The 20042-nt window shown below is 49.9% G+C and overlaps 1 protein-coding gene across 1 annotated transcript in view; it reads right to left on the bottom strand.

Annotated features, from left to right (window-relative positions):
- Positions 1–2068: 2068 nt before the first annotated feature.
- Positions 2069–20042, bottom strand: part of GPC1 (glypican 1) — a 115155-nt gene continuing 97181 nt past the window's right edge. The window contains exons 4-9 of the mRNA XM_035888840.1: positions 12139–12304; positions 7733–7863; positions 5002–5121; positions 4152–4285; positions 2777–2952; positions 2069–2286 (exon numbers count right to left, since the gene is read on the bottom strand). Coding sequence (XP_035744733.1) covers positions 2069–2286; positions 2777–2952; positions 4152–4285; positions 5002–5121; positions 7733–7863; positions 12139–12304 — 945 coding nt within the window. The remainder of the gene's footprint in view (positions 2287–2776; positions 2953–4151; positions 4286–5001; positions 5122–7732; positions 7864–12138; positions 12305–20042) is intronic.

Genomic DNA, 20042 nt, shown 5'->3' with positions numbered 1-20042 from the left:
CCGGGCCCCCAAAAGGGGGTGGGTAGGAGCCACTGCTGCCTCCCAGTGCCTGGTGGGACCCTGCCCCAGGGAGGGCAGATGACAAGCTCCTTCCACACCCGCCGGCGCCAGCTTTTGGCATTACCTTGCTCATGTTCTCGTTTTCCCTTAAATTGCACATTCTAGAAACTGCTAATGTTAAAAATGTCTTTTCCCCCCCTTTTTTAGAAAACACCCAAACCCCAACCCCATAATGTTTGCTCCGCCCGAAGACACGTCTCCTCTGGCAGGACAGAGGAGAAATGCTCAAACATGTGCTGCGCAGACCAGCAAAGTAGGAGATAGCTGCACCTCTGCCCTGCCTCTCACCCCCAGTACAAACACATTTGAAACTCACACCCAACCCCATATGAACGAAGCCCACCCCCTGGGCGTGCTCGTAGCCCAACTGGTCACAGTGACTGTGTTGTATCTATAACATCTGCTAAACCTACATCACTAGCCGACGCTTCCTGTACCTGTGAGGTACAGAAGCCTTCTGCAAGCCCTGACGCACACAGCCTGACAAGCACAGACACTCCTACAACTACGTGAGGCTATTTGTATCTTTCACTGACCACCCCCAGGCTCAACACCCAGCATGGAGCCCACCCCACCAAACATTTTGGGGTTAGGGCAGCTGTCTGCGTGACCCAGAGGCTGGTGTGCAGTGAGATGGGGTAGCAGAAGGTGAGCCTGGCCCTTCCCTGAGCCAGAATGGAGCTGCAGACAAGTGTCTGACCCGCTGTTGCACCCCGTCCCTGCAGTGGATAGGGAAGGTGTGGGGGAGAATGGGGAAGGGACAGGGAAAGCAGGGAGTCACTTAAAAACCTACAACATAACAGGAACAAACACCAAAAGAAAAAAAGTATCCTAAACAAAACGTGTCCCGTCCCCACGCCCTCCCCTGTAGGTGCTACCTTGAGACAGTCTCCTGGGCAGGGAGACTGCCCAGGGCTAATCACTACCAGCCCCTCTCTGCCCCAAGGCAGCTGCCTGGGGGGGTCACTCCCGCACGTGCCCAGTGTGTGCTCTCACAACCAGTCACAATGCTCCAGTTAGCAAACAGTCCCTGGTCTGTCTTATTACCCCCCCAAAAAAGGGATTGCCATCCACAGCTGGGGCCGGAGGAGGCAGCACAACTGTCTGTCAAGTGGCGAGTCCCACTGTGATTATTTTCATCTCTCTGTTACCTATGACGGTACTGCACTGCAGGTAGAAATTGGACCATTATTACTTGGGTAAAAAATGGCTTTCCAACTAGCATGCAAAGAAAAAATACCCCAAACCCTAACACTCATTCCCAGTCACTTAGATGTAGGAGACCTACATTTCAAATTGTCGTCAGCTACGAGCTCTAGTCAAGAAACCCACTTGTGACCTTTCCAAAGAAGAAGGGAGTTCTGCGTTTTTGGGTCCAACAGCCACTGCCAAACTGTTTCAGTTCAACCCACCAAACCTGCTCACACTCCTACGAACACCGCTGGAAGCGAAGGGCCGCCTCTGCCTGCCTAGGGAGTACAGAGGAGAAACCCAAAAGAGCCCCTGAATGCAGCACTTGAGCAGCGCTGAGGATCTCAGTCTCTCCACGTTGGGAAGCGGCGTTGCTCTTGGCACCGTCGTGCTTTCGGCAGCAGTATGGTAAGCAGCGCTCCGGCCAGCGGCTGGGGAACGACATCAGGGCAATTGCATATTCCGCAGGAGGCAGCAGAAGAGCTGCCCTCGGAGGGGCCGGCCGCGTTCCCCCCGGAGGCCTCTCTGCAAAGGCTTGTTTCAGCCCCGAGAGCCAGTTTGTGGCAATAACAAAAGTAAAATGATGAGGTACGGAAAGAAGGGCCCAGCACTGGGGAAGAGACCAAGAAAGAAGAAAACAGCTCGAGCACTGCCAGAAATAGCAAACTGAAACCTTTTTCTCCTCCCTCCTTTTTTTTTTTCTTTTTTTTTTTTTTTTTTTGCCAAGGGGAATTAAATGTCCTTATCTTGGTTGGTTGGTTGGTTTTGGCAAAGTGAAGCCCTCGGCCGCAGTCTCTTTCCTGGCTGTGCTAGTAAGTTACCGCCACAAGTGCTGTGCGGCAATGAAAGCCACCGAAAGGAAGAGGAGGAAGGCAGAAGGCAAAGATCTGCTGCTGGCCCCATTGATGCCGTGTCCAGACTGCTTAGGAATAGCGTGTGTTTCTGGCTGCCTGGTGCTGGGGCTCTTAGAAAGTCTTTTGCCACAGACGTCATCAGGACAGCTGTCACCACTCCCAGAGCCGCTCATGTCGTCACCTGCGCAGAGACAAACATGGGGTGAGCCCCGGCCGCCTTCCTTATGGTGGGAAATGTCCCTGCCTTCCCCTTGGTGCAACCCCAGGAGGGCTCTGGCCACCAGCCCTGCCCTGGCCTCCTCCTCTCTGCATCCCCCACTATGGGATGCAAGCCTATACCTGATCTCCATCTGACTTTAACCACCCACTGCGCTGCTGCAGCAGCTGGAAACCTCCAGAGCAGACGGGGGCAATGGCCCTGTCAGCATGGCTGGGCTGGGACTGGAGAGAGCATCTGAGGTTTCAGTAAGGCACCGAGAGCAGCACAGCCTCCAGCCACCCCACAGCATGTCGGCTCTACTTGAACAGACCCTCTGCAGCCCTGAGCCAAAGCCAGGTCACCGCAACCCCTCTCTGCCATCAGGGCCCAGCTGCAGGATCTGCTTGAAGGCCCATGCAGGCTGCCAGCGCCTGTCACCTGCTGCGGACCTCTCCAGTTCTGCTAAACTCACTTGCGTCTTGGAAATCCACATCATTCCCGATATTAGCGTTGCCCAGCCGGTTTGTCATGATCTTTAGCTGCATGATTTGCTGGCGAATGGTCATATCTGGTTTGGTGATGTCCACCTCCACCTCTGGGTTGTTAATCTGATTAGCTAAGCCGTCCCCCATCACTTCGGGCAGGTAACTGCAAAGGAAGGCAACAGGTTTAGATGTCTCTTCCCCAGCTCACCTCTCGCCATTACAGACACCAGTGATGATCCAGCCTCTCCGAACCCCAGAGAAGCTGCAGTCAGTGGTGCTGACTTGTTGAACAGCCTCCATATGCTGGTGTTTGCTGTGAGGCAGCCAGCTCTACAGATGGCCGAGCCATGCTGCCACGGTCAGATGCCATCAGAGCCTCGGGCTTGCCCTCAGGCCACATCAGCTTGCAGGAGGTGGCTGGTGGCCTTGCAGCGTCACTGTCCCAGAATGGGGAGGGCTTTCCTGCAAGGAAAGGCTGTGTGCAGAGCTGAGGGGTTGCTCTCAGGCTGGTACCTGTGGAGCCACAGTGATGTTCCCCTATGGAAAAGTTCTGTCTATAGGGGAGGCTGAGGAGCACCTTCATCCCTGCCTGGGTTAAACCTTGAGGGGACTGACACCCTGGGACAACTGAATGCCTCCAGCCCAGTACGACCAGACAGGTCCCCAGGGAAGCTTCAGTTAACTGGGAGCTGTCAACCAGCAAACCGAGCTGCGCTGCTCCCTTCAGCAGTGCCCTGGCCATCTGCTCCTGTGGATCTGCGGCACTGTTGGTGACAACGTGAAATATGGAAGAACCAAAGGCGCTGGCTCCGGACTGGCAGAGACCAGCCCAGCAGGTCCATGGAGAGGAGCGGAGAAAGGTGCATGTCCAGCAGCTGCCCATCTCCCCTCACAGCCATCCTTTAACCATCAGCCATGGATGGGAGGTGTTTCTGAAGCTGTTTGATGTCACCTGGGTGCCTCCTCTCATGAGGGAACAGCATTTCAGAGCAGGTATGGATAGAAAGACACATATGCAATTCTCAGCAACAGCTGTGGAGTTTGTGAGGTAAATCCAGCCCTTCTGCCTTCTGAGTGTACGTGGAATTGCAAAACTGCTTCACTAGTACAAACTACACAGTTATTTCATGGTGAATGCATTTCAGTGCTTAACCCTCCAACACACAGCAAAATGAGAACAGGCTTGACATTCCCAGCTACCAGTTTTTCAGGAAATGCAGCATTTCTGTGGACAGGGACAGACCTTTTGGCTCAGCCTGTACAAGTGGGGCTGGCTGAGATGATGCATAAGTGCCTTTTATGAAATCCTCCCTCTCTTACCCCAGGATACTGCTATCCCAGCACCTTGAACCCTCTCCGTACCTGCCCTTAGTCATCCCGTTCCAACACTTGTCATCTGCTGCTGAGCTGGCCATTACTTTTTTGCTGCAAAGGCTGCCGGGCAGGGTGATCCAGTAAGTTTTGAGAGCTGTCAGATTCCCTTTGGCATCTAAAACCTGTAAACAAAGAAGATGCTCAGGCACACAAGAGTGCTGGGGTGCCTCAGGGCTGTGGAAAGGACAAGGATTCTGCCATTTTTTTTTTTGTTTTACCATCACAGTGTCTGTTTTTATGTAGACAGGGACGTGTCACCTACCTTTCCCTAAAGACCAACTGTTAATCCTAGCACCCAAGGCTGAAGGCTACATGCTAAGGACTGTTCTGGTACCATAACCAGGAGATCATCTTCTGGGTCATGAGGGCAATGCTGAGAAGCAGCCTTGGTGGGAGCCAGCAGGGCTCTGCCAGGATGGGACAAGCAGATGTCTGTGAGTGAGTAGCCTCTGAAATGTGGGATCATGGCAGATCCCGCAGCTCATTGTCCACAGAATCAAAAATGTCCATGAAGGAGGACCTCTGGCCCCAGGATCCAGGCTGGACTGCCTGAGGCTCAATGACACCGATAGCAAGGAGCCTTTTCAGATAAGTTTGGCACCAAATCCCTGAGAAACTGGCTATCAGCAACCTAGACCCCGACCCTGTGCTGAGGCAAGATCAGATCTGCTTAGGTCATGCCAGCAGTCGCCAGCACAGGAGATTCAGCAGTCTGCAGGGTGGAATGCCCTGACCCACAGGACCCAGTGCTGTGCCGGCTGGGCTCCCAGCGGAGGCAGCACACCAGGACGCCAGCCCTGGCACACCGGTGGGTAGGGAGCTTCAGAGGCAAACTCACCAACATCTCCAGTGCTTGCGCAGAGGATTTTGCTTCCAATGCGACCTTCCCCCGCCTTTTCTTGTCCTCGGTGCTGGAGCCTTTTGTGCTGATTTTGGGATTTCCACAGCCTTGGAAAACCTGAAAAACAAACCAAACTCTTTATCCCATGTTTTGATACTATGTCTTTTTTTTAGTTTTGATTAGTTTTGATACTAAACTCTTTATCCCATGTTTTGATACTATGTCTTTAAATAATTAGCACTCCACAGTTATGGTGGTTTTTTTTTTTCTTAAGTACGTTTTTCTTTCCTACCTGCAAGATCTCTGAAATTCTGGCTTAGTTTCTGGTCACGTTACTCTTGTGTTTTCAGCACACTGTAACTGGTTTTAGTTACCACTATCAAGCAAAATGTTCCGCACTAACACAAATATAGCACATGTTTTTGGACGAGTCACCAATTTTGATATTAAATTATTTGTAGCAATGTTATCTGTTCCTATTATGACTGAAAAATAAAATTCCGGGAAGAGTAAGTTGGGAGTTGCTCACACTCATCACACCAGTGGTGTGGGCTTCAAGATCGCAGAGCATGTGAGCTTCATTGACTTGGACAACAGACCGAGGTGGGACCATCCCAATTACTCTTGCAATGGGCACCCACACTCAGCAAATGAATGCCCCCTCTGATCAGGGGAGTGTGAGTACAGTAGACGTGTCACAATCTGTCAGGCTGGATGTTTCAGGGGCAAATGAGGAAGCTGAACTGATTTACCTCCTAACTTTGGGTACTTCCCATCATCCTGACTACCTGCCCAGGTGTGCTCTGTGGCCAAAGGAGAGTAGAAGCACTTTGAAGGTACAAACTTTGCCTCTAGGAGGAGGTGAAGGGTGCCCAGGAAGCACCTGTTTCTCTCAGTCTCTGCATGACTGGTCCAGGCAAGGACACCTCTGCTGCAGATAGCCAGTGCTCAGGCAACTGAGCCTCACTGTGGCTGGTGGAAGGAGTGCTTGGACAGACAGATTTAATGCATCCCAAAGGTCAGGAGGGCCTTTGCACTGTCAGTTTGATTGGAAACACCGGGCTTTACAAAGCAAGCCATCTGATTTGAAAAGATGGCTCCAAGCTTGTTCTGGTTACCAAGGTGCTGTCAGAAGCTACCGACAAATTTGACTTTGGATGATGTCCCCTTAAGGCAGAGAAATCAAGACCTCAGACAGGAGCACTGCTGGTGCAGCTTGTGCCAGATGCTGAATACTTTTACCAGTGGATTCTGACAGCCGTCAGCAAAGTCCTAATCTAGATGAGAGTCCCTTTGGTGACAGTGGGTCTCATCGGGGTGTCAGAGGGACATTCGGCCCAGAAAGCCCCCTCCTGGGGTGCACTGTCCTGCTGACCAGATAAATCTAATGACTATGGCACTTCAGCACCAAACCAATTTGTTCATCTGTGCTCTTTGCTGTGTACCCTGGCTCTAGGCTGGTAATGTCTGAAGCAGCCTGAGCCTGCTGCCCTTGGCCCTAAGAGAGAAGACTCCCAGGACTGGCCTGGGCCACTCCCAGGCTCATCTGACAATAATGTCATTTACCTGATCACTTTGCCGTGCTCAAAACCAGAGCTTAGAGCTGCAGCAATTTGTAGCTCCTGACCTCTGCTACTGGTGCGACCAGCAAAGACTGCCACATTCACCTGGTCACCAGATCATACCGAGAAGCTTACCAAACATGTTTGGTTGCTCCAGTCGAACACCAATTAGACTACTCTTGATCATTTTACCAGATTTGCTATATGCCCCTCAGAAACACCTTTCTTTGCAGATGATGCCATTTTTTCCCACATCATGGGCTTGCTTTTATGTGGACAACCCCAGTCCCACCTAACAAGGGAAGAAAGAATATAGCCTTTCATGTCAGAAAAGAAGCCTAAACGAGTTCTTGGATGCATGCTTCTGTTAGCGCTTTGACGTGTGTCAGTGAATTCCTGCTTGGCTGACAATACTTCTGGCCCCTCCCTTCTCCAAGACCCAGTTAGGACCTGCCCCAGTCCTTTCATCTGCATCTCCGCCCTAACTGTGGGATAGCTGTAGGACTTGGGGAATGTCTGCGTAAAAAGCAGAAGCTCTGGAGGGCTGTTTTTGTTCCCAAAGCTTCTCTTACCTGCAGCTATAGAGGTGATTGTGGTTAAGCGCATAAATATACTAAAAATAGAAGACCAATAGAAGAGAGCTTCATGGTATACTTCTTGGAAGACACGTGAGCATCAGGAGAGCCTGTTTTATACTCTCCAGATGGACTGCCAGATTGGAACTTGGTCCCACAGATACAACCTGATAGCCTAGTGTTTCCACTGCAGAACATCACCCCAAGGCAGGTTAAAGCAGCTGCCTTCTGTCACTAGGGACTGTGCACTTTCTGTGAATGCCTCAGCTCAGCCAAAATACTTCAGGACTCTTCAGACACAGAGGCACCTGACAGCAAATGGCATCACGCCTCCCACAGTCACTGCATATGCAGTCCCACTTGTGTGTCTGTACCTAAAGGAAGCTGGCTGGATGTGGCAGGGAGGAATATTTGGAAACACTTGAGAAGGTTTTTGCCTGTGGAAGATGGGTGGTTTCCTATCATTAAAAGAGCAGGCATTTGATCTCTTTCATCCTTCATCTCCTTTAGTTCAGCTGAATAGTAAGCACAAAAAATATTTGGTCCTGGCAATTACCTACGGTGTATTCTCAGCCAGGCACATGCTCTTACCTTGGCCGTGATAGAATCTTTGTTTTCTTGCAAGTTAGAAATAGCTTCAGCAATCCTCATGTGAATAGTCCCTATTACAGTGTCTACGTTGTACGGTCCATCGATCCGATCGGCCACTATGACCAGGGAATCTAGTAAAACAAGATGGAGACATCTCTCATCAGACTCTGTACAAAACAAGTTAAAGATCATGATCATGCTGGGTGGGATAAGTTGTTGGCCCCTTGGCAGGCTTGTTGGGAGACATCTCTCCATTTCCACCACTTCCCAAGTGTATGCTCATTTGCCTCTGGCATGGGACACCTGTCCCTTCCCAGCACATAGGTAAAGCCACACTCAGTGGCAGAGGAACAGAGGACACCTCCTGCAAAAGGAAACACAAAGTGACCAACATTTTCTGGGGTGCTACAGAGAAGAAAAATGGAAAATCAGTGCTGAAATAGTAAGTAATGCATAGCAACGCTTGGACCTAACCCTCCTAACTCACTGTGTATCTTCATCAAAGCACTGCAGCCAGCCGAAAGTGGGAGGATTGGGGTCAGCAAAGTGCCAAAGGTACGGGACATGGTCAATAGCTTCTGTCGCACTGAAGGAGTGAGAAAAGGAGTAATTCTTCTCACCAGCACCTCTGGAAGGACAACACATGACCAGTCTGGCTCTAAAGGCAGAGGAGCAGATCAAAATACCCACAACTAAACTGGCAAACAGGACAGGGAGTGACTGAGAGGTGTCGTTCTCTCAGCTCCTCTTATCTTGGAAAACTCTGCTGTCCCAACGCTCCTGCCTGGCCTGGAAGCTCCTGCTTCGATGGCTGCTTTTTTGCTTGGCTTACAAAAAAATTACCATCCTCTGCATACCCCTGGAGATGTTTCTCAGCACTCCAGTTGGGTCTGAAGCAAGGGCAGCCTATATGCTTGCAGGGCTTGAGGCACTGGGGAATGACACTGCAGAGGAAGGCTGACAGCCTCGGTGTCCACCGAGATTTGAACAGGATCTCAAGGTGGGGCCAAAACTGTATTTGGACATCTAAAATGGGATCTCAACCAGGTCTGACTTTGCCAGTCAAAAATTGTAATTTTGAAAGTCGCCGCTGTGCTGCTGCTGCCTCAGTTTCCTACCACTGGCGCTTTAGTAGGCGGGAGGCCAGGCCATGCATAAGCTTCATCAGCATTTAGGGACTTGGCATTCAGCTACGTGTGACCTCAGATGGCTCCGGTGTGGTCTGCGTCCTCCAGGGCACACCAGAAACTTCCTGGCAGCACAAGAGATCTGTCAGAGCGCTGAGGTGGCCTCCGCTCATCTGGAACAGAAAGTGCTTCATGTTCCTGTGGCTTCATCACATGGAAGAAAACAAGTGCAATGGCTTTATGTTGGCTCTTCTCTACACAAAGAGGGTCAAATCTGAGGGTCTAGGTTGGAGATCTGTACCATTCGTAAATGGAGTTATTCATTAGGAGTGATTAATTCTTCTGTCCTAAGTCCCAATACCTCACCCATCAGCCTGGCAGGAGACTGTCACAGCAGATGGTGTGATGTTACAGAAAAGCTTATTCAGCATGAGTTTGTATTGCCGACATTATTCATGAGCAACAAAACCACCAGGTGAATTAAACCCAGCAGTTCAACAGAATATCAGTAAAACATGTCCTTCAACCTACACCACCCCACAGTGTGTACGTGTCACCTGTGATATCACTTTAAAGGACTGATGCTTATCTTTGAGCCGCGCAGCACATTTCCTTCAAGCAGGAGTCCAGCCAGCTGGGTCACAACCAGTGACCACCACAGTTTCAAACCTGCTAGGAAAGTGTTCAGTCCCTTGCCTGGGCAAGCTAGCAAGACTCGGCAGAAAGACGCCAAATTACTTCCACAAGGTCTAGGTGAGGTTTGTGCAGAAATGCTAGGTCCACAGTGGAAGTAGTGTGCTAATAACAAAGGCCTGACCCTGAGCCTACTACTGTCAATTTAACAGCATGCTCGATCCTAGTAAGTATGTTCTCTCTGCTGTCACATGATTGATGTTCAGACCCTGACAGCTCTCTGAGAATGACCAAGCTGGGCAAGGACTAGATGAGGGACAGCACAAACCCTCAGAAGATACCAGATCATGCCTACAGGGCTCACAGTCCAAAGCAAAAAAAAAAAAAAAAAAAGGTTTTGCTGGTTAGTTTGAGCAAGAATGGAAACAAGGGCCACAGTTTCCAAATTAATGTGCTCTCTTTTCCTGCAGCACAGTCCTATGGCAGTGCTGATTTCTAAAGCGAAACATGCCATACAAGGAGGTAATGGCTTTTTGTATTCTGGGAAGTAACATCTCCTGCAACATTAAAGAGCTTGCAGTTTTAACTTTGCTGCTGCTACTCAGGGATTGTGGTGTCATCTTTGAGACTGTATTTTTGAGACAATTTTAGCTTGCAAAAGCACTAATGTGGAGATACAGACATTTAAATCAAAGATTAGTGATAAATTATGTTTGAACTGCTTACTATAAAAATCTCCCTTAATTTGACCTGCCCTAATCTGTCAAATTGAAAGAGCAAGTCTGTGTTTAGTGTAACAAAATCCTCTCCAGCTACACAAAAGCGCCTGGAGAAGGGTGAAGAATGGACAATGACAGTGAACTGCTACCTTTGACTCTGCGTCTTGCTCCAGTCCTTGATCAAATTGTGACCTCTGACACTAAAATGTCTAACTCCAATTTGAAAAAAGCTCCAATTTGCTCCTAGCCATCACCCCTTGACAAGAGCAGTGTCTCTTGGGGAAGAGAAAGCCAGAACAAGTGCAAAATGCACTTGGAATTGCCTCCCTGTCAATTGAGGAGAGCTGTACATTGACCTTTCAGGACACAGGCAGTCATCCTGCCAGGAGAGCAGTGACAGGTAACACTTGGCTTGCTCTGGTCAGAAAGGCCAAAGTGCCATCAAAATCCTGGTGCAAACCCTTGGGGAAGGGACTATTTGTTCCTCTCTTTTACAGCAGCCTCCCAAGCCGCTCTCATGGGGAGCACTTCCAATTAGCTGCAGTAAGTTGCTACTTGGTTCGTTAGCCCCCAGTGCAAGGCGGGCAGCTGGCCAACACACCTCACTGAGCAAGGGCACAGGCCTCTGTGTGCAGCAGTTCAATATTTATTTTGCAGTGTCCCTTGAGAGACAGATGACACTACTTGAGCTCCAGCGGGATTTTTATTGTTAACAGCACCATGTATCAACTCTGAGCCAGCCTGTCGGGCTGCAGCTGGCCAGTGAGCTGGCAGTCTTGCTGGCCAGGTAGTGGAAGCCAAGACAAGGGAAAAGGCCAAGCCCAAAGCTCATCTGCCCCTGGTACCTGCCTTCTATGAGCCCAGAGAAGCATCAAGGCTCCCTCAGGTCTCAGATCACTCCAGATCTAAATGGGAGAGAAAGAGGAACTTGCTGGGTGATGCTCTGCAGGCACAAGGAGGAGTGAGAGCTTCACCATTGCAAACAACCTCCTCTGATGGACTGCAGCTGGGGAGAGGACATGCACTGTAACACAGACACACCATTTTCTAAACACAGACCCTCACCAGCCTTAAACCATGCCCATCAGCTCCACAAGCCACACTCAGCAGCAGTTCACATTTAAACCAGGAGCCACAGGCTTGTCTTAAAAGAGATGCCCCGGTCTGATCAAGCAATGCAGAATTTCCTACAGAAACACCTGGTTGAAGTTCTCCAGCCTGTGTTGCACAGGAGATCAGACCACACCATCACAGTGATTCTGGCTTTAATCTCAATAAAACGAACATCTCTATACACATACAACCCACTTTAAGAGGCCCATCATCTTAGCCGAGTGACAAAACAAAAATGAAAAGAGCTCTTTTCTTATTTAAAATACAAGTCTAATTTTCCTGTTCCTGGCGATGCCTGTGACTTCTCCCTCCCCATGTATTTAAGACACCTCTTGCCATTTAGAAGTATGCAATTCTGATCCCTTTGCTCTCCACCCATGGAAACAATTTATGGCTAGCTTCTAGACTGCCTCACAAGGAGGGCAGCAAGTGCTTCTGTGCTCTTACAAGTGCTCTGGTATGGATGAGGAGGCATCTCTGACAGTGTACAGGTGGCAGGATCTGTCCCTAAGCTTCAACACTTGGGACAGAAGGAAGAATTACTTGAATGCAAAGTGTGGGCAATCCCAAATGAGCACAGGCAGGGTGAAAACTCTTTAAGCCCTTGTTAGCCAGCCCAGCAGTGTCCTTGCTAATGGTATTACAGCCCAGCAAAATATCCTGCAATAGCTTCTAGGCGTTAGATCACAGGCAGAGAAGCTGTGATGTAAAAGAGCCTCCAACAGTCCTTTCTGTACTTTCCAAACACTACCTCAGAGAGTTCAAAAGGTGCCGTGAGAGGCAGCTGTGCTGCAGCAGAGTAAGGTCATCTTACCCATCAGGTACTTCCACTCGGTGTTCAGATCCGCTTGGTTGGCCAGGCAGCCCTTCACGACGTTCAGGCAGTAGTTGTTGCACGGCTTCACACTGGACATGCCCCGGCAGTGCGGGCAGTACATCAGCTTCATGATAGCACGAGTGCACTCATGGCTGAGAGATACCTGGGGGGAGACAGATCAGAGTCAGACATGCAGGCTGGTCAGGGGGCATGTGGGTGAACTCCCCCCTTCCCTGGGGTGAAGGAGCTTGGTGTGATCTGAAAGGCTCCCCAGGTGTGTGGCCTTGGGAAAGGTGCTTCCCATCTCACTGCCTCTCCTTCTGCCCACCGTTCCTCAGGCGTCACCCTGTCAGAGGAATGGGACCTCCAAGGCAGCTCCTATTTCCTCAGGCTGTGTTTGAACCCAGGGTTCTAGAAAAAACTATGCCAGCACCATTTCCCTCACAGCCACATCTGGTGGCCACAAGGATAGCCCAGACTGTCCACTGGCTGTAATCATGACCCAGGCACATGGTGCACGTGTGCCCCTGGAGCCTCTGCCATCAGTGCCACTGCTGTGCCCTTTCTGCAGGAAGGGTTTGTTAACTACCTGGCAGATGCAGGTGTCCCACCACAAAGTGCATCTCTGGCTTCATAGGGGGATGCACAGCAGGGGCCAGGACATGGAAAGTTCTCAGCTGTCATCTTTGGAAAGGAGGATGGTGTTGGGGGAAGACTTGAACAATTCCACAAATATGGGCAATTGAGAGCACTCGATGCTGGGAAGTGATTTCTCTCTGAAAACACTTCAGGAGGTGCAGGCAGCCGGTGAAGCGGGCCAGTACACACCATGCCAGCAGCTCACAGGCACTGCACATGCAGTTGATGCTTTGCAGAGGTGACCCTGGAGGCAGCTTTGCCACCTTTAATTAAACCACCCTGATCCCATAAGCACAGAGCCAGCACACGTGCAGCGCCCAGAGAGCAGGGCAGCAGCCCCTGCAGAATGTCTAAGTCCCCTCAGCCCATCGTCCATAGGCCATGGGCAAGGGGCTGTCACTGTAAGCTGAGGGATGCATAACAACCTGGCAGACCCTGCAGAGACGCTGGCAGAGCTCAGTACTCCCCTGTCTTACTGCTGAAGTATTTTCTCCTTTATGGTCTTTTTCTATCTTTAGTCAGATCCATTTGCAATTCCCTCGTCATTGTTTTAAAACCATTTACAAAAATAAACATAAATGTCTGCATGCAAGCCTCCCTTGGTACCAGGTACTTGGCACTCACAAGGAGCCCAAAGGGGGAAAAGTGATGGAAGGGGCAAACCTCAACATTGAAAAATCCCTGAGCCTTGAGCTGCAGTTGCAATGCTCAGAACTGCCCTGACCTCCTTATTACTTGTGAAAAATACTTTGAATATGGCCTTTTAAGTTTCTTCTGGGGGACTCCAGAAAGGTTCAGTTCTGAAGTACCCTTAGGAGAGTGACCATGCTGAGCCCACTATCAGAGACTGAGAGAGAAAATCCCTAAGCTTCCCCTCCTGAAACTGCCTGTATGGTAGCACCTCACTTCAAGTCAGCCTTAGAAAACAGATGTTGGATGGTGCTGGGGTTTCACCAGGCAGGCATGCATAAAATAACCTCGTGAGAACCTTCTTCAGGACCAGGACAAAAATGTCTAGGTCTCAGAGGGAGAACCCAAATGGAGACCGCTTCCCTGACTCAGCAGCCAGAATAAGCCTCGAGATGCTTGTGGATAAACGCTGTGCTCCACCACAGCTGGAGAGGCTGAGCCTTGCAGGAAACACCACACATGCCAAGGCTTCGCGGTGCTTCCTCAGCAAGCTTTCTGCCTCCTCTCTGGGATAACTCCTGCAGACAGAAACTAGCACCCAGCTGCCGTGCGGCTCTGCCGCCAGGAGATGGAGGCTTTGTCCCACCACACTGCACGGGTGCCACATGCTTCATCCCTGGGACAAGCCGGTGAAGGCACCGCTGTCTCCCGCCTCAGCAATTGAGAGGGGATGCAACAAAGCAGAGGGACAGGCAAAGAAAAGAATAGTTTACCTCTCATCTCAGGGTTTAAATAACCATGACTGAACAGTGACTGAAAAGACAACAGGAAAGAGCACGCTGAACACTAACACAGGCTGTAGCTGAAGACCTTCCGAAACCAGAGCATTTACACAGAAACCAGGAGATGCAGCTAGGAAAGGAGCTACGACATCTCCTTCCCCAGACAGAGCATTCACAAACACGAATTATACAGTGAAGCTCCAACCACACCTTGTAACCTGTACAGGCAGTCAGGTCCTGAACACTACTTTGTCTCTGCATTTTACCGGCATGCCCCATCACCGCTCGTCCCAGCTTATCCAGCTTGCGGCCATGGAGCATGGTAACCTCGCACAGCACAAATCTGGCTGCAACATCCCAGGAACTGCAGCACAAACGAGTCACATAGCTGGGCCCTGAATTGTGGGACTTTCCACAGTACTGATGAGAACCAGGGAGCAGCTGGATGGTTTGCCTGTGCCCACATACATTCAAGGTTGCACTGCGCAGCCTCTTGGAGTGGAGGGAGCTAAACTGCTTTGTCTGGAAAGCGGGAGTGCAGCATCACCTGTGCAGGAAACACCCCTGGGGTGGTGTGGGCCAGCCATCCAGTGGCAGAGAGGACAGCCACCAGCAGCTAGAAAACAAAGCTATTTGGTACCCTGCCAGAGCCCACGGAGGGACACGGAGAGAGGCAAGTGACAGACCTTGGCTCAGAAAAGCATCTCCAACATGCTTACCTTTAAAGTATGGTGTAAACCCAGCAACTATATTGGAGCTACCCAGGTGACCACAGTGAGCCTGTATTTAAATGAAGCTTGCAACAGGCCCAGTGGGCATTTCACAAGTATTTCTGCTTGCAGAATTTATCCTGGTCCCTGCATTTATTTTTGTGCATGTCATTTTCTAGCAAAACAGAAAGTCTAACAAAACAGAAAGGACCTTCATACCCTCAGCACAGCACTCCCTCGCCCACTGGAGAGTAATCGTGCAGGGCCACCCGTGTCCTGCCACCATGCAGAGCTGTAGAAAGGGAGTGGCAGAGGGGGCCTGCTCCTTGGTGCCCACCTACTCCATCTGGCCTCCAGCATGAATGGTGAATGTGGGCAGCTCCCAAGGCTCCCCGTGATGCAGACAGCTGCCTGCTGTCCTGCAACCCACCTCCCTCCGACCTATCCACGGCTGTCAGCCAGCCAAAACTGCCTGTCCCCAGCTACACCGCCTGCTTCCACGCCGGTACCCACAGAGCAGCCGCCTCCTGCTCATGCAGCTCTTGTGGGCTGTTGCCACCTGCTTTGGGGCAGTGGGTGCAGGCTGAGCACCACATGACAAAGGTGCCTGAGGCTCAGGCTCAGCTCCTGAGGCTCTGGGGGGAAAAAAGCTGCTTTTGCACCTCAGCAAGGATAATTTCTGGCTGTCAGGGAGGAGCTGTACGTATGCTGCCAGCCTGTCACTCTCACAAGGTGGCTTTGTCTCCCAGAGTACAGTGGAATGCCACACTGCCCCAGGTGCAGGGATCCTGCAGTATCCAGGCAAGGCAGCACCCCTTACCCCTGCTCCTCTGCCCCAGAGCTTCTCCTCTGAAGATGAGCAGGTGACACATCCACCACTGGCTGTTGCTCCACTGAATCTGACAGATGCCAAGTGTTCAACTTAATCTCTTGGCAGAAAGGATAAGTATTAATGTTTGCAGGTGGAAGAGGCCAGGCTCTACTCCCTTTCCCCAAAGAATGACTCAAACCTCTCCCGTTGGCAGCAGCACTCCTTTTTCACAGGCAGGCTGTGGAGGTGAATCGAGAACAGAGGGATGAGAGGGCAGGAAGAGGAATTTTGGAGAGTATTTTCTGCATGTTTTGCTTGGCCAGAGCTCAGTTCCTCGTTGTTCCACCCAGCCCATGGACTTCTGCTCCACACAGGGCAGAGGACAGTGAGGGCTTGGGGCTCCCAGAGCCCCTCCTGGCCCTGATCTTGCACCATATTAAGAAACTGAGCTCTTTAAACATTTCTTAGTCCTTGCAGATTAGTTTGCTGAAGTAAACTTCCAGGTTTTTTTCGGGTACGCTGTATTCACATAGGGGAATCCCAGCCCCAGTTAGGAGGGGCTGAGATGCCCTCCCCTGTACGGATACAGCAACACAACCAAGAGAGCGACACAGCTCTCCTGCCTGCTCACCTCTTGGGCACAGCCAGCTCCAGCAGTGGCACTGGGGAGAAGAGCTCCCCAGGCTGGAACCGTGGGACCACATGCCCTCCATGGCAGCACGTTCCAGATAAACACCCCTACAGTGAGAATGGAGCGGTTTCTCCAGGCTGGCAAAGTCTAGACTGACCTAGACCTGCACATTGAGACGTGGTCACTTCCTCGTGCTCCTACTTTTCACCCTTCAGTCTTTAAAAGAACCTGAAACGTTATGATCTACCCCTCTGCCCAACTTCTGGCTTCCCAGCACAGATTTGCAATACCTGATAGATCAATAAGCAACGTCCTCTATTCATCAAAGGTGGCCTGAAAGCAGCAGCATGCAAAGTCCTGCAGATGGAGTGAAGGCTAACATAATTTCCTCATCTTTAAATGATCTGGCACAGCATGAAGACAGTACATGACAATAATTGATTTCTCTAAGTACCATCAACCTGGCACAGCCTGTGGCTGCTTCTCCTTTAAGGAGACATGATTCTCCTTTAACTTTAGTGGCACCTATACTCTTTTCTTAGCTCAGTGACCTAGAAACTGCATTAAGATGTCAAAAGAACATGCACAATACCTTGGAAAAGCCATTTCCCAAGGATCTGAAAAAAAAATAATTACTGAGAGTTATGGCTTGAAGCCAAGGCACTCCTCATTCAATTGTCAGAGGTATAAATAAATACGCAAAACAAAGCTAAGCCTAGCTTAGCCATTGTTCCTACATTGGCAGGAAATTAAAATTAGTTAAATCAGTTAAAATCCATATACTCTTTTCTGATGCCAGTGACATCAGTCCCTTAAAGTGTAAGCCCAGTGATGATGTGATAAGGAAAAAATACTCACTTCTAACATATACCCAAAATAGGGGACAAATCGGTACTGAGCAATAAGTCATTTTAATTAAAACTACTTTACAGCTGGGGATACAGTAGTTGATTTGAGTAGCAATGAGGTAATGCAATGGGAACAGGTGGCTGCCTCATAAAAAGCCCCGTTCCACCATAAGCACTGACATTTCAAGGAGGTTGTCATCAGGTATTATCCCGCGACCATAGCTTCTAGCAAGAGCCGAGCTCTGTGCTTTTCCATGGCTACTTTCCAAAGTCTGATGTGCCCATGCTTTGTTGATGGAGCCACCCAACCAGATGTGAATTGCTGGAGGCAAGCACTTTGCCAGAGCAAAAGATCTTTGCAGACTGTCTTGTATCGTGTCTCGGATGGAGCTGGAGCTTGCTCACAGGTTTGCACAGCTCACAGCACAGTCATTCAATGCTACTGCTGAGCTGGGGCTCACCGTGCGCCTATTCGGCACCGGTGTTTGCAGAGAATGGGCATGTGTGGAGATAACTGACAGAAAATTGAGAACACATAGTTCTCAGCATTTGGAGTGGCATTGGCTTCCCTAATTTTTCCTCCTCCTGAGCAACGTTTAAATCAATTACACTAAAATTAATGACTTTCGCCAGCAATTTGCTGGGAGGATGGGCTCGAGGATTAGTTGCTAGTTGGGTTCCTTGCCACCCCCCAGCCAATTTAGAAAACATTCAATGTGAAAGGCTTCTAACAAAAAAAGGCTCCTGCCATGTGTTTTATTAATATGCTTTCCAAACAGAGAACCACAGAAACACAGGAGGCTCAGGGATAACAAGCAGTCACCTATTCCATCTCCCTGCATTGAGACACATTTCATGAGAGCTAAGTTATCCTTCATATTACCTAAAACATAACTTCAGAACAGTTATAAACTTCCTGAGGCAAAGACACAGGGAGACAAAACTACTTGTAGGAGGGGAAAACACGCAGCTCAAACAGGCGAGACAGCCCTGTGCAGACACTTGAGGGACTGAAGACCCCCGAGTGCTGAGAGTTCATAGAATCATAGAATTGTTTCGGTTGGAAAAGACCTTTAAGATCATCAAGTCCAACCATTAACCTAACCCTGCCATCCCACCACTAAACCATGTCACTAAGCACCTCGTCTACCCGTCTTTTAAATACCTCCAGGGATGGGGCCTCGACCACTTCCCTGGGCAGCCCATTCCAGTGCCTGACAACCCTTTCGGTGAAGAAATTTTTCCTAATGTCTAACCTCACCTTCCCTGGCGCAACTTCAGACCATTTCCCCTCATCCTATCGCCCCTTACCAGGGAGAAGAGACCGACCCCCACCTCACTACAGCCTTCTTTCAGGCAGTTGTAGAGGGTGATAAGGTCTCCCCTCAGCCTCCTCTTCTCCAGACTAAACAACCCCAGTTCCCTCAGCCGCTCCTCGTAAGACTTGTGCTCCAGACCCCTTCTTGGGCTGGCCTGGGCTTAATCTCTGTAGGCCACACAGCAGCAGGGTAGCGCTCTGGTCAAAATGAGCTAGATTTTTCTAAAACATAGAAAAAAACCCTTCTCATCCTTCCTCTATGCCTTTAAAGAACAAATCAAAATTGTGATTTGCATGTTCAGCACAAGTTACCCATCTTTGCACAGATACACATGCTTACAGATAACAAAAGCACATTTTATAGAGCCAAGGGACACTTCTCTCTCAGACCCACCATTATCTGTTCTTTCTCCCACTAAAGCATGTACCCATGTTATATGCTGATTTTCCAAACAACACCCACTGATTTGTAGACCTCTTTTCAGCATAAGGTTTGCTGCAAAAGGGGTGTAATCCCTCCTGGCCTGACCCCGGACCTCTCTGAATCTATAATAGAGGGAGGTTTTTTATCTTTCTGAACTGGGACCTCATTTGGCAGGTGACACAGAAGAACAGAGAGGTGCAAAGCAGAGACGTGTTTTCTGCTGTTACCCTAACGCCTACTGCTTGGAAAATATTCAAGAGCCTCCAAAACACCCTGAGTAATATGAGCAGAGAGAGGACCACAGAAGTGATGATACGAGTCTTAGATGTTACTGAGATTTCACAAGCTCTCTCTTAGCTAAAAGCTGCTACACCCTCCTCACTCCAAAAAAGCATCTATTTATCTAAGCCAATTATTTCCTGAAAAGGTGGCTGAAAAGACCAAAGAACGAAGCATGGGATGCACAGAGGAAAGCCCTGGGGAACAGCAACCAAAGAGACCTAGTGCTGGGACAAGCTCTGTACATCACGCCCAGGAGTTACAGGGTCTTTTTGACTGAGCAATGATCCTCCCTCCCCCTCAAAAGCTTCCTGAGTGTTGGAGAAAGGTTGAGCTTTAGAAAGCCACAGGCATCTGGAAAATCATTTTATCAGTGGCAGTACCAAGCTGCTACGGCAGCAGCATGACGTGCGGTTGGGCTGTGCCGCTGGCTCTTGGGCACAGCACGCCTGGCTCCTGCCGGCTGCAAGGGGTGAGCCTGGCTCTGCTCCTCCTGCAGCCGGCAGCAGGGCTCCTCCTGCGCCCATCAGGAGGTGGCCAGCTCCTTTGGCACCCAGAACCTGCAGCCAAGCTGCAGATGCTGCTTTTGAAGTGCTGCCTTCAAACAAGGAAAAGAAAAAAAAAAGAAAAAAAGAAAAAAGAAAAAAAACCCCAACCCCAAATCCTTTCCCCTTTTGAAGCCTGGCTTAAAAGCAAATGAGAACCTGCAGCCTAGCTGCAATATGATGGGACTCCTCAGCCTTCAGGGGCCTTTAAGTACATCTGAAAGGCATTTAACACCAATAAAATAAGCTGAGCTCTTGCTGGTATTTTTCCTAACCCCCCCCCC

This window comes from Egretta garzetta, unplaced genomic scaffold (assembly GCF_000687185.1).
Source record: "Egretta garzetta isolate BGI_Z169 unplaced genomic scaffold, ASM68718v1 scaffold161, whole genome shotgun sequence".
In the NCBI taxonomy this organism is placed as follows: domain Eukaryota; kingdom Metazoa; phylum Chordata; class Aves; order Pelecaniformes; family Ardeidae; genus Egretta; species Egretta garzetta.
Note: the sequence above shows the minus strand (reverse complement) of the source record. Positions and strands in the feature narration are given on the sequence as shown.